This window comes from Neocloeon triangulifer, unplaced genomic scaffold (genome assembly GCF_031216515.1).
Source record: "Neocloeon triangulifer isolate White Clay Creek 2 clone unplaced genomic scaffold, ASM3121651v1 ptg000012l, whole genome shotgun sequence".
Taxonomy (NCBI): domain Eukaryota; kingdom Metazoa; phylum Arthropoda; class Insecta; order Ephemeroptera; family Baetidae; genus Neocloeon; species Neocloeon triangulifer.
The window spans coordinates 9,335,510-9,349,128 of record NW_026775554.1 but is presented as its reverse complement, the minus strand read 5'-3'; the positions used below and the strand labels follow the sequence as shown (position 1 = coordinate 9,349,128).

The 13,619-nt window shown below is 37.1% G+C and overlaps 2 protein-coding genes and 1 long non-coding RNA gene across 8 annotated transcripts; 1 reads left to right on the top strand and 2 right to left on the bottom strand.

The window, feature by feature from the left end:
• Positions 1 to 2: 2 nt before the first annotated feature.
• Positions 3 to 4,588, bottom strand: LOC132196493 (uncharacterized). Of its 6 annotated transcripts, none has more exons than XR_009441771.1 (6): positions 4,284 to 4,588; positions 4,105 to 4,218; positions 2,129 to 3,959; positions 1,375 to 1,547; positions 913 to 1,172; positions 3 to 699 (listed from the first exon to the last, which is right to left on the bottom strand). It is a non-coding gene; the product is annotated as an uncharacterized LOC132196493 (long non-coding RNA). The 6 variants fall into 6 exon arrangements; XR_009441769.1 differs by having other exon boundaries at positions 1,375 to 1,571; positions 1,767 to 3,959; positions 4,314 to 4,588; XR_009441768.1 differs by having other exon boundaries at positions 1,767 to 3,959; positions 4,314 to 4,588.
• A 9-nt stretch (positions 4,589 to 4,597) lies between these two features.
• LOC132196489 (DDB1- and CUL4-associated factor 5) lies at positions 4,598 to 9,094 on the top strand. The gene is made up of 10 exons (XM_059619188.1): positions 4,598 to 5,055; positions 5,233 to 5,422; positions 5,483 to 5,625; positions 6,010 to 6,139; positions 6,199 to 6,479; positions 6,541 to 6,659; positions 6,726 to 6,845; positions 7,022 to 7,178; positions 7,466 to 7,549; positions 7,756 to 9,094. Exons 1-10 carry the CDS (start codon positions 4,854 to 4,856, stop codon positions 8,307 to 8,309), a joined length of 1,980 nt encoding a protein of 659 aa, XP_059475171.1. The 5' UTR covers positions 4,598 to 4,853; the 3' UTR covers positions 8,310 to 9,094.
• A 703-nt stretch (positions 9,095 to 9,797) lies between these two features.
• LOC132196486 (polyribonucleotide nucleotidyltransferase 1, mitochondrial-like) lies at positions 9,798 to 13,008 on the bottom strand. The gene is made up of 9 exons (XM_059619178.1): positions 12,772 to 13,008; positions 12,444 to 12,718; positions 12,097 to 12,380; positions 11,461 to 11,810; positions 11,161 to 11,334; positions 10,750 to 11,107; positions 10,512 to 10,699; positions 10,106 to 10,460; positions 9,798 to 10,050 (listed from the first exon to the last, which is right to left on the bottom strand). The coding sequence occupies exons 1-9, from the start codon at positions 12,897 to 12,899 to the stop codon at positions 9,889 to 9,891; spliced, it is 2,274 nt and encodes a 757-aa protein (XP_059475161.1). The 5' UTR covers positions 12,900 to 13,008; the 3' UTR covers positions 9,798 to 9,888.
• Between the last annotated feature and the right edge of the window lie 611 nt (positions 13,009 to 13,619).

Sequence of the window (13,619 nt, the reverse complement as noted above, 5' to 3'; positions counted from 1 at the left end):
AATGTAAATTCAGGTATTTTTATTTATTTTAGCTTCTTAACATATGAAAATTTGAACCAAACTCCATGCTCAGGTAGTGTTTCCTTTTTTTTAGTATTTTTGACATTTTTCAGTTAAAGAAACATTATCAATTTTAATTAAATACAGTATCAGTATTTTGAATCTGCCAAAGTTCAATTGGATTATTGACAGACATCTGCTAATTAACATAAAATAATTTAACGAAGAGCATTAACTTTTAAATCATTAAGGCAAAGAGGATAAAATAATTTCATTTGCGCATATATTTGAGAATGATATTAAACATTGTCCAAATTAACCAGGGACATGATATTATTAACAGCCTCCATAATTTTGGACTCCAGGTTGTGTGATTTATTCAACATATTTCCAATTTGTTAGAGGCAATGCTAGCCTAAACATGACACAGATGATTTTGATCACATGGGAAATTTAAATAAATTTGATCAAAATTTTAGATAATAAATTTTAATTAAGGTAATTACCACAACAGACATCACTTCACTGGAATCCTCGAGGGCTTGTTCACTTGCCAATGTTGAGAGCACTTCCTGAATCATTTGACTTATGGTGTTCTTCGTCTCGATGCTTACTAGAGCAGACTTAATTCTGATAAGGCTCCATCCTTGGCTTGGAAATATCTTGGGTTTTGCTTAGCATTGACTTTGTCTGCGAAGCCTAAAGGAACAAGTTAACCTTAATGATGAACACACAATAATTCACTAAAAAAAAAAAAAAAAACAATAATTGTTTTTTGCTTCGGCCGCTCTTGCCCGCCATAAAAATATTTACTCTGCTCGTGCTCTACAGAGCACAGCGAGAGCGCAAGAGCGACTTATTGTTAGTACAAAAATGTGTAACATATCTGATGTAAAAATAAAATAAAATTACCTCTAAAAACCTCCAAACGTTGAGACAAGAGGATGGCTTGAAATCAGTCCAGCGAAGAGCCAGAGTGAGAAGGGGTCAGGTTTTTGTCCAAGAAATTCTGGGATGTCCTGGGGTCAGCTTTGCAAAGGGCCTCCATAATTGCCTCTTTAATATGGTCCTTCCATTGAAGGCTGGTCACTGTGTATATAGTCATCTATTTCCTTAGGCTTGTGCTCAGCCTTGAGAACTTTGTCACTCATTTGAAAGGAGGCAGCAGCTGACTGAGGAGCAAGGAAATATGTCACCCTTAATTATACACAAACTTAATATTCACAAAAAACTGCGGCTCTCGTTTTTTTCTCCGCCCGCTCTTGCCCACCATAAAAATATTTGTTCTGCTCGTGCTCTACAGAGCACAGCGAGAGCGCAAGAGCGACTTTGTACAAAAATCTTTTACATCTGATATTAAATAAACAAAATTACCTTAACTTCCTCGACCATTGAAAGCACAGCAGTGCGACCATCGCTTGAGATCAGTCCAGCACCACAGTGAGAAGGGGTCAGGTTTTTGTCGAAGAAACCGTGGCTTAGGGTCAGGTCTCCAGTATAGAGCGCGCGACGTGATACTTTTACATGGGAGCATAAGTGTTGCCAACCTATGAAAAAACACGTCGCGCGTACTATAACATTACCATAAAAAATAAAATTAACAAATAGAATTTTCCTTCTTGCTAGAAGACTATGGTACACATGGCAATTTTAGGTGGTAATTTAATTGGAGCTGCGCGCGCCTTCAGGCCTCAGGCGGCGACTGCTACATTGCTACATATACAGTTAAAAAAATTAATGCTTCAAAAATATATGAGGAAACATACGTTTCACCCTCTAAAAGGCCTAACGATGAAATATTGTGTAATTTCTATTCGTTTAGGGACGATTAATCAAAGTATTTTGAGAAATTTGCTTATCAGAACGAGACACGATTCGAAAACGAAACGGTAACGCCCACCGTTTATAAACAAGACATCAGACTTAATTTGCATCCGCCCTATGTTTTTCCGTTAAATTCATTTTGAAAAAAAGTTCTTCGCAACAATTAAATCATAAATAGCATTGTAGTAAACAAGTTCTTAAAAATTTCATAGACTCGAGTGTTCTTGGAAATTTTTGATGGGAATCCAGTCGAGCAAGTTGATCTTGGATCCGGATGAGAAAATGGAATCTTCGCAATTCAAACCTCTACATCACCGTCTGCTGATGCTGGACCATCGACTTGCAGGTAGCCTGATAGCTGCATCGACAAGTGCGAAGAAAGGGTGGCAAGAATTCTTGAAGAATTTTTGGCAGGAAAATTCAAACTCGAGGTATAGTCATAATAGGAATTAAAATAATATTGTTAGCAAAAAATATCTAGCTTTTAAATGAGTCTCTGTATCCTTTTTGGGTCACATTATCAAAAAAAATATATATAAAATTATATATGTAATATATATGAAGAATTATCAAAATTACAATTGTGGCCCAATAATTAGCAACCCGTTTCTTCAGAAATTATATGCACATATTTTGTACACACTTCAGGGCCTTCAGGCGAAACAAGTTTAGGGCCCAGAATATATTATATAGCTCTGAGAGTGAATCGTACCGTGAAAGAAATTTTGAGAGAATCTTTTCGCTGATAATTTGACCCGAAACCACTGAACCTTTAATATTAATTTAAAATGAGTCCCTTAGTTGTTTAACCCAAAATCTTTTACATAAATCTCTTTAAGGATGAAACTGGCTCCGAAATGGAAATTGACTTAAATGATCGAGTGACTAAGACACCTTTCGACATCATTTTACCTGCCCAGGACACCGAGCATCTGGACAAGGCGGTAGTCGAATCTACTCTGCTGAGACTTATTACAAACCAGAGTCGTGATTCAGTCCCCATGGTAAAAATACTTTTATTTTATTAAAAAAAAAAAAAATTTAAAATTGTGGGTATTTAGGACAAGAAGTCAAATCCAACTTTTGATAGTCTAGCAGTGCAGACACCTTTTGCCAGCATTTCACCTGACGAGCGCAGCGCCCAAGACAAGTTCAAGAAGGACTTTTTAATTTGCAACATAAATTTGTTCTATTTAGGAAAAAAAAATTTAAAATATAAAAAAAAAATGAAAAAATGACACATTAAATTCAATTATTCTAATTGAATCCGCAATACACACAGAGGTGCGGAAAAGGAAATTTTGATAGGTGCCGTGTGTACTTACTCGTCTTGTTGTTGCAACAAACGAAAGATGAGACGATAGTTTTTTTGGGGGAAAAAAATTAGGTAATGGAATGTATGGCTTTTTAAAAATACAGAGAACTTAAAGAAAATTAAGGTCCTCTAATTTCAGGGAAAAAAACTATCGTCTCCTCGTGTTGCAACAACAAGACGAGTAAGTACACACGGTACCTATCAAAATATCCTTTTCCGCACCTTTGTGACATGTTGCAAATTAAATTAGAATAATTGAATTTAATGTGCCATTTTTTCTTCTTTAAATATTATAAAAATTTTTGTATTTTGGATATTTTTCAGTTCAGGAACATCATAAAAGTAGCTTATACTTTTCCAGCAGTCAGTTAGACTATATGAGATACATTTTACAGGATTTTCTTATCCAGACAGTCTGTGGTCTTATCTATTTTCTGTGTTCAGAGTGAAAATGTAAAATTCTACTAAATAAAAATATTGCTTTTTGCATTCAGTCTCCACTAATGAAACTCACTGTATGAACAAACTTCCAGGTTCATTTACTGCTTTTTAACCTCCTCCTCATCAGCCCAAAGCAACTGTTTGTCCTTTGGGATAGAGGCCCACATAGCACTGATTTGCTTTTTGGAAAGCCTGTCCATTGGGCTTTGTTGCGTGTCTTTAATAAACTTCTTAAAAGCCATTTTGGAGAAATTATCAAAGGCTTGCTTCCGCTTTTTGCCCAAGCCCCTGGCGAGTCTTGGCACGTACTCTTCAGCAGATCAGCAACAGTGTTCTCAAGCGGGTTATTAAGGTTTGAGGCAAGAGAAGCAGCCTTTTCCTGAGAGAGATCAGTATAAATATACAAACTATTTTCATTTTATGGCATATCAAAATTCAGTTGGTTTAAAAAAAATTAGCCCGAGATTATAGTCATTTAGGCAAAGCGGATAACAAAATAATTCATTGATTATTGGGGAATATACCTTGACGAAATTCACCTGAGACATGGCATTATTCACAGCCTTCATGATTGTGTATATAGTCCAGGTTGTGCTGCGATATTGAAGTTTTTCAAATTGATTGGAGGTAAGGCTAGCCTAGAAAAAACAAACAATCACATGGCAAAATGGGTTACAATTTACGTCACACAAAAATGTTTTACGTCTGAAATGGAATAAAATTCACCGCCAACCTTGAAAAACGGAGCAAACTGATTGGGACGAGGCAGTCGTCCTGTTCCAGAAGTAGACTGGGAATTGTTGGACTTGTCGGCTACCTCCGCATGCTCTCTATCTGCAGGCTTTGGCACTTTTGATTGGAGCAGATCTGCCCAAGGGCCTCGTGGACAAATTTTTGGATTTGGTGGTCCAGCTTGTCATCGTTGCGCTCCACTCGGAGAGGAAGCTTTCAGTCTGTGGGTTTGGGTTTGTTAATGTTTGTTTATGTCATTGCCGATTGGCCCGATTGCCGCCACCGCGCCACGGGAGGGGGGTGTGGTCACGAAAAGTGAAAAACTGAAAAGCTTTTGAGACTTCTTGCTTTTGAGGCAATGCTTTTGAGGTTTTGAGAATCTGCATTTTTCTCTTGATTGTCGACTGTCGTCTTTTCTCTATCGAATTAACATTATTTTTACGAATTCGACACTCGAAAATTTTTGAATCCTTGAAATCAGGGTCCATGTGAACGCAGGGTGCAGACGAATCACACGACGAAAGGCGTCGAGCCATTAAACATGATGTACCATAGAGGAGAGGCCAACACGGCCACATTTATGTTTGGCCGATCGCTGTCCGCCGAGCCCGATTTGATGGCCCGAAAGCTTCTGAGGAACAAAATCGACGCGGCTAAGGTTTGGCACCGAAAGGACCTGTACTCGCACTATGGTTGCGTCAACGCTATCGAGTTTTCAACCGATGGCAAATTGCTCGTTTCAGGTTCGACTTCAACTTTGAAGTATTTATTTCGCAAATGAAGAAGTTTCCACTCTATTGGCCTCTGTGTTCTTTTGTTACATAAATTTTAATTAAAATCATACAAAAGCCATTTTTGTTTCAAAAAAATCAAAATATTTTAATATGATTTAAAAAGATTTTTACATACTATTATTTTAGGTGGAGACGACAGGAGAGTTTTGGCTTGGAAGGTTGATGACATAATTGATGACCGTCCAGTACCTGTAAATCCAATGGCCATGCGAGCTGAGCACGGCAGCAACATCTTCTGCCTCACCCTGAACAGTGACAACAGCAAAATCTTCTCTGCTGGAAATGACGAGACTGTCATCATCCACGACTTGAACACGTAATATTCTTTTCACAAGCATTGAAGTCTCAAATTAAGCACCTTGATATTTTTCTATAGAGGAAGCCCCCTTCGCTACTACCTGCACGATAAGCCTGTTTACTGCATTTCTCTTGAGCCAGGCAACGACAATGTTTTTTGCAGTGCCAGTGATGATGGTCGAGTACTTATTTATGACATTAGGAGAGAGCCAAGTGATAATGGTAAAACAAACTAATGAGGGTGATCGAGAAATGCAGTTTAATACATATTATACCATTCCAAATTTTAAAATATAAAATGGTGCTGATATCAATCAAAATAATAATATACTGTTAAAAAATCCTTTATTTGTGAAGTTTGGAATTTTTAGAAGGTTTTAACAAATTAAAATTGAATAATTAAAATCATTTACCAAGAATTCTTGTATTTTGTATGACTTCTATAATTTTTGATCTAATATTTATTTAAATAATTATGGGGTCAGCCTGATTAATTTTGAGAGCTCATTCGTTTTTATATTTGAATTTCAGTATTAACTATTTATTAAAATATTACAAGTAAATTTCTCCCTAGGGATTGAGATAAGTTTTTCATTACTGTTGCAGATCCCTTAGTGCTGGCAACAAGTACAGGGGCGTATCACGGGGTGATGTTCAACCCCATGGAACCAAGACTGGTGGCCACAGCAAACGCCAAACAAGGACTCTGTCTCTACGATGTCCGGAAACCCAAAGAGTCTGTCATACCTCTTTCTTTAATTAGACCTGTTTCTCATAACCAAAGTTGCAAATTAGGCACTTGATCTGTTATGGAGAAAGTCAAAACGAGAGCTACATGAGCGTGCGCTTCAATCAGAAGGGCTCATACCTCCTCGGCCTGCGCAGACGCAGGGAGGCCCTCATGTACCCGACCCACTCATCAAAAGCGGTTGTCGAGTTTGACAATCCGGGCTACTACAACTCTTGCACCATGAAAAGCTGTTGCTTTGCAGGACCCAACGATGAGTATGTTCTCTCGGGGTCCGACGACTTCAACTTATACATGTGGAAAGTGCCCCAGTTAGAAAATCAAGAAGGTACAAGGCTTCATTCACTTTACTTCTGGGGCATTTTTAAATTCTAAATTGTCTTTTATAGGTATATCTGTGAAAAAAGCTCACTATGTGTTGAGTGGTCACAGGTCCATTGTGAACCAAGTCAGGTACAATTCTGCCTACAACATGGTTGCCTCTTCAGGTGTTGAGAAAATTATAAAGGTGTGTCCTCCCCCCCAATGTAAATAGTGTTCAAATTTATCTTAATTTATTATTCTTTACTGGCAGCTTTGGAGTCCAATGAGATTTCCTGGAAACTGTGATGATCCTTTGCTGCAAATTAAAAAGAAACCAAGGAAGATGTACACACATGAAGAATATATTACTTTGGTACTTCAAAGTGGACAGGTAATTTTGAAAGAAATTCTTCGTGAAGAAGATAATAACAGAAATATAATTTACATCTATGAATTTCATATTCATTTTTTATTATAACATTTTTTCACTTGGTTTCAATGCACATAATTTAATTTGGTTGAATCATATTTAAATTGCTGGAAACTTAATTACTGCAAATTTTTCAGTTTATGTCACATGACTACAGTCAGCAAAACACAGAAGAAGATCCCAGGATGATGGCTTTCTTTGATTCACTAGTACAACGAGAGGTGGAAGGATGGAGCACAGATGAGGATGGAGAGAAACTTTCCTCTGACATCGAGTCCACAGCTTCATCATCTGGTATGACTATAATACTATAACAAACTATAACTCGCCTTAATGCACAAAAAAGCTTGAAAATAAAAATGAAATTTTAATAGAAAATAAAATATTGATGATGACTCTTGTTAAATTATTTTATCATTCATGGTAGGATTTTTATGTTCAAATTCTTAATTTTAATGCAGCATAATGAGAGTAGAAGATTTAAATATTAAAATAAGAAAAATCCCAATTCCGAAGCGAGGGACATATTTTTGAAAGGCATTACTCAAACAATTTTAAACATAATAGATTTTATTTTTCAGAGGACTATGATGTCTATCTTATGGGATATCGAAGGAGAATTAGAAGGAGGCAGATGAGTGCCATCCTAAGAGGCAATGGAAATGGTAACTGAAACTATAGCTTGAAGATTCCCAAATGTTTGAGTAAAGTAGTTAGCGGTTAGCACTAAGTGGCACTAAGGGAGATATTCATAAAAAAAACGGGCTTTTCCTTAATTATACAATTTATTTTCTATTTAAGTCACAATTAGGCGAAGTCCTTTTTTTTACTTCACAAATATTGTTGCTAATTTGCTTCTCTTGACAATCAGGCGAGTTTGATGAAACTAACAACAGAATTGCCCTAATGATCGCCCGAAAGCGCAAAATGTTAATGCGAAGCCGCAATCATCAGGCCAAGCGACAAACTACCTCAACACAAACTACTCCTGTCTCTCCGCCCCCAGTGCAGACTTCTTCAAACAGAACTGTTAACCCTGATTCCGTGGCTGGTCCGTCCACTTCATCCGGCAGTACTGTGAATGGCAAGAGACGTTGCTTTTGTCAAAGCAAAAAGGCAAAGACCAAACGCAGAAATAGAGTGGTTGAGAGTTCTGATGAGGAGGAGCTGCCAAAGAGGGTGAAAAAAGTTTCCAAAGAAGGCTCGGACAGTGAAAGTGACTCAAGCTCAGAGAGTGACGATGCTGTGTGCCCAAGCAGGGGAAAGTTGCAGCAGGACAGTGGGGTGGAACTGAACGGAAGCAGCAGCAGTTCCCACGCCAACTCATCAGATATTAAGTTCAAGAAAAGTGAGAGGAAGCCAAACAAAAGGGAGTACCGGCGCAGAACGAACAGCAGCAGTGAAGACTCGAGTGACTCTGACTAGCGGTTTTGTCAAAACCTCTGATCTAAAATTGTGATGTTAATTGATATTGGTTATTTGGTTAGTTTGTCCTGAAATTAAGAAGTGAAGGACTCTGAATTGCAATGATCTGTACTTCAATTGGAATTTAATTAACCTTCAAGCAAACTAGCTGTGAATGTCCTTATTTGGCACAACAAAACTTTGTCTATATTCAGTTCAATAATTAAATATTTACGATATACATTTTTTTCCGTTTTGGAAGGAGTATAAATTTATAAAAAAGAATTACACATTAAATTCTGTAAAATTCTAAATTCACAATGTATCACAAATGCGTAGAAAAAGAAATTTAGATAGTTGCCATGGGAATGCAGACGTGGGTGCCGAAAATTTTTCCCAAAAAATTGCGTCTTTGGTGTGTTGCACCAACAAGGCAAGTACACACAATGTCCTTTTTCACACCTTCGTGATATGCTGCAAATTAGAATAATTGAATTTAATGTGTCATTTTTTTCTTTTATTTTTATCAATCAATAACTAAAGAATTAAATATTGTGTAATTTGCAAAAATAATGCTTTTGAAATGGAAGGTAAATTCAATATTTGCATTTTTAGAAAATATCATTCTTTGTTTTTGTTTACATTATATATATTTAGATTTTGTTTTTACTGACTGACAAAAGATATTGTCTATTAAGTTTTATTTTGATTGCAATTTATTCTTATAATTTTGGGCCACCAACGCCTCCACTATGTATATCTGAAAGAAGTATATTGTATACAATTATGTAAAAAATAAAAATTATGATATAAAAAATTCATATGGCTTATACGTCTTGTAATTTTAACCTAATATTGTTGATCTCATCAGCTATATGTTGACTTTTTTGAAAAATAAATAAATAAAATAAATTAGAATTGGAAAGAAAAAAATTTAATAGTATGATCACTTTTATTTGGAATGGGTGGCCCCTTGAAGAAACTTTTGGCAGCACTAGTGCTGTGGTGTATTCACTCCAGAGGCAAAAAGCACCGACGAGTGCACAAAGATCCAGGCTCGGCTAAAGGAATTAAAATGTGCTATTTCTAAAAAGAATGCTTTAAAATTGAAGGCAAATAAAATCTTTGCATTTTGCAAAAGAATATCATCTTTTGTTTACACATACATTAATATCTAGATTACTTATTTTTACTGACTGACAAAGACAAAAGTGACAAAGATTATTGTCTGTTTTATTTTGATTGCAAGGTGTGCTCTTTTAATTTTGAGCCGCCAAGGACTACACACTGCACGCAATATTTTGAGAGAAGTAACTTATCTAATATTTTATACAATTATGTAAAAAATAAAAATAATGATATTCAAATTTCTTTAGGCTACTAATACGTCTTGTATTTTTAACCTACCATTTTTGATCATCAGCTTTCAGTTTGTTATGTTTCTAAAACATAAATTTTAACTGATGTGAAGCTAAGCAGTTTGTGCTCAAGGGAATATCAACAAAAACATTTATTTTAAATTTAGGCCTTAAAAAATATTTCATTACATAAAATATATGTACAACTGAATCATTTCATGATTTCTATAGCACATTCACTCTTATTTGCTACCAGTCCTATTGAGATCTCTTATGGCTGCAGATGCTGGTCCTTGCAACACTTTTCTTGATAATCTGATCATTCCAGAAACAGGGTCTCTTCCAAAAAACTTGACCTGGATTTCTTGGCCCTCCTCCAAACCAAGCGCAGTGGGATGAGAAACCTTAAAAATTTTTTCGTGATAAGAAAATTCAGCACCTTTTTCTAATAATTTATACTTTTCTCTGATCGAGCTGAGAATTGTGCAACAGAGTTGGGATCATGCCAGGATACAGCGTTACCATGACACCAATTTCTCGAAGCTCCACAATCTTTGCAGTGTAAATGGCACCAAATTCCAGTTCTGGCTCCCTGGGTGCTTCAGTTTGTTTCTCCATGAACTCTTTGGCCTCGTCTAAGGCACTTTGGTTGGGGCCAAAAAAGAGGAAGATATTGTCTTCCAGTTGGCTGACTTGCACTCCTGTTTCTGCAGTCAGTTTCTTCAGATTGGACCCACCTAAGCCAAGAAACTTTGATCTTTTGTGAGGGGGAACTTCTATCCTCTCCGACACTGGCCAGTTGTCCTTGTGCTTTCTGCAGAGATGCGTCAAAATTTAAATTTCATAATAATTTTCCAGTTTTTACCTTGGTTTCTTAATAGTCTCATCCATGATATCTATGATTCTACTTTTTGCTTCTGCACCCTGTTGCAATGCCTCCATCACAATTTTCAGTGGCAATCCTGGAATCTTAACATCTGCCTGCAGAGCAGTGATACCTTTTTTGGTGCCAGCTAGTTTGAAGTCCATATCACCCAAATAATCCTCGATTCCCTGTTAATGAAGAATAAGCTAGTTGCTAATAAATAAAAAATACAACAAACAAGAATGTCTGTGAGAATTCTGTAATCCTCCATGTGCTTTGTGTCTCCTTCTTTGTAGCGGGTGACCAGTCCAATGGCCACTCCGGCCGCTGCACTGGAAATTGGCACTCCTGCGTCCATCAGGGCCATGCTGCCACCACACACAGACGCCATTGAAGACGAACCATTTGACTCAAGCACTTCTGAAGTCAGTCTTATTGTAAACTGGAAATCTTTAGGCACAACTGGTCGTAGGCCCTTTTCAGCAAGAGCTCCGTGGCCCATTTCTCTCCTCCCAGCTGCTCCTGATTTGCCAATTTCCTTTGTTGCATATGGTGGAAACTCATAATGTAGGAAAAAGTTTTTCTCCTTCACACCACTAATTGTCAGAAAAACAGTGATTTTTTTTATAAATATTTTGATGAAATTTACCTAGTAAGTATCGAAACAGGGTCGAGACGCATGGCAGAATCTGGTGAATCAAGGGCCACTGTGCAGAAAACCTGAGTTTGGCCTCGTTGGAACAGTGCTGAGCCATGCAGAGGTTTGTACAAATCAACTTGTGTTGAAATTGGCCTAATCTGGGTTAAACTCCGTCCATCGCACCTATGAAAATAGTCACTTATAATTAATGCTTTTAAATACAAATTGTGATATTCTTTAATCCTTTTCTCATTTCATTAAACAAATGAAATAATGGATAAAAATTAAGACACTTCCGCATCATCTTGCCTGGTATTTTCCTCGAATATGAGTGATCGGAAGGTTTCTTTAAAAACTTTGTTAAAAGAGTCCACTGCAAAATTGTAATTTGCACTATCATCCACCACCTTCTCGATGACATCAGTTCTTAGCTGAGCAACAGCCTCGTCTCTGGACAACTTGTCGTGTGTACTATCTCGGAGGATTTCCCTCAAACGCATCTCACTCAAGCTTCTCACAGCCTCCCATATTTCACTTGGAACGGGTGTCGCAGGCTCTAAATTTCTTTTGATCTTTCCGTACACCTTGGTCAGTCTTTGGATGCCAAGCACTATGTTGTAAATTTCTTTCACTCCTGCTCTCACAGCTTTTTGAAATTCCTGAAATCAATATTGAATTGAAAATTATTTTTAATTAAAATAATTGAGAAGTAATGTAAATAATTTATCACTGTTACACAATGCATAATTCACAATGATAGTCAATCAAAGCGTGAAAATTGTAGAGAATGCATAAAATAAAAGTATTGGATTTTTTAAGCTAGGTGAAGATTGACTTTTCATAATTTGAAGAAAGCTAACCATATTTAATTTGACAAATTATGATCATTGACTTTTATTTTTTTCTGTAACAACCAGTAATTATTATATTTGCTAAGGCACTCACTGTGATCAGAACATTATCTGCTGCTGCTTCCAACATGACTACCAAGTTTTGCTTTGTGGCACTGACAATCAAATTCAAACTGCTGTCTGCAAGCTCCCTTCTTGTGGGGTTGATGAGCACTTCGGTCCCAGCAAGGCCCACCCTTACAGCCCCCACAGGTCCATTCCAAGGAATATCGGACAGACTCAGAGCAGCCGAAGCAGCGTTGATGCTGACAATGTCTGGGTCGTTGACACTGTCGACGGCCAGCAAGTTGCACATAAGTTGCGTTTCAAAATTATACCCTAGAAATTTTGAATAATTTTTTGTTTTAATAAAACACGCATAAAATCATTTTCGGGAAAAACCTTCAGGAAAAAGTGGCCGGACAGAACGGTCAATCAGTCGACTAGTGAGGATTTCTTTTTCGGAAGGCCCAAGTTCTCTCCGGAGAAAATTTGTGGGAATTCTTCCCGCGGCGGCTGCTTTTTGCCGGTAGTCCACGGTCAGTGGGGTGAAGTTGGCTGGGGAAGCTTTGTTCCTAGAGACGGCGGTGACCATGACGGCCGTGTCACCCATTTGGGCAACGGCACAACCATCTGTGAACCTGGCCAATTTTCCGGTAGATATTTTTATAGTGCGGCTGTAAAAATTATAATTTATAGTACAAAATTATACGAGTTATGTAAAACAGACCCATTCGAGAATGGAATTTCAATCTCCGGCGAGGAAAGGCCACTGCAATTTCGTGTCGGGTTTGAATTCCTGATAAAAGCCAAACTTTTGCTGGCACCGAATCGCAGATGCTTCGACACTTTCCACATTTTTTGCCTAAAATTAGCCAAGACCTGGTATCTTACATCAGGTGCACGTGGGGTGCGTTCTGTTGACGTTAGATGCTCGATTGTTCGTTGTCAGCTGGAGCAGCCCCAACCAATCGGAGAGCCAATGAGCGTCAAGTGACTGACGATTTGAAATTTGAAAAGGAGCAGCGAACCGAGCGAACCGGGTATTTGGAGTGAACTAGTGAAGTAAAAGTAACACAGAATACAGAATGCAATTAGTACATTATAGTGATTTAGTGATAATAGTATTTAGAACTTCTATTATTTTTTAATATGATAGTTTTCCGAAATTATCCAAAATGAAAGTGATCATTTTATGACCACCTAGATGAGGACCGAGGACTTCTTTGGACGGAATCAGGGCTCGGTTCGGTATGTTCGCTAAATTCACCAAGGCAATTTTTCTTTTGGGCAAAAAATTAAAATTTAAAAAAAAAAAATATGGAAGGCTATCGTTCAACGTACGTATTTTGCCCCTTTACTGTTTGCAATCAATTTATTAAAAAAAAAATCCATAATCAATGAGGTTATAGGATAGGCTATAAATCTCAAACTCTGATTTGATCTTATCTGAAATGTTTTCAAATTTGATTTTGAGCTGGAATAAAAAAAAATGCTGAAGTAATGCCAAAATTTGAAAACTGACTCAGTATATTTTTAGAATATGAACGGCTTACCAAAACAAAAATTTGAAAATGT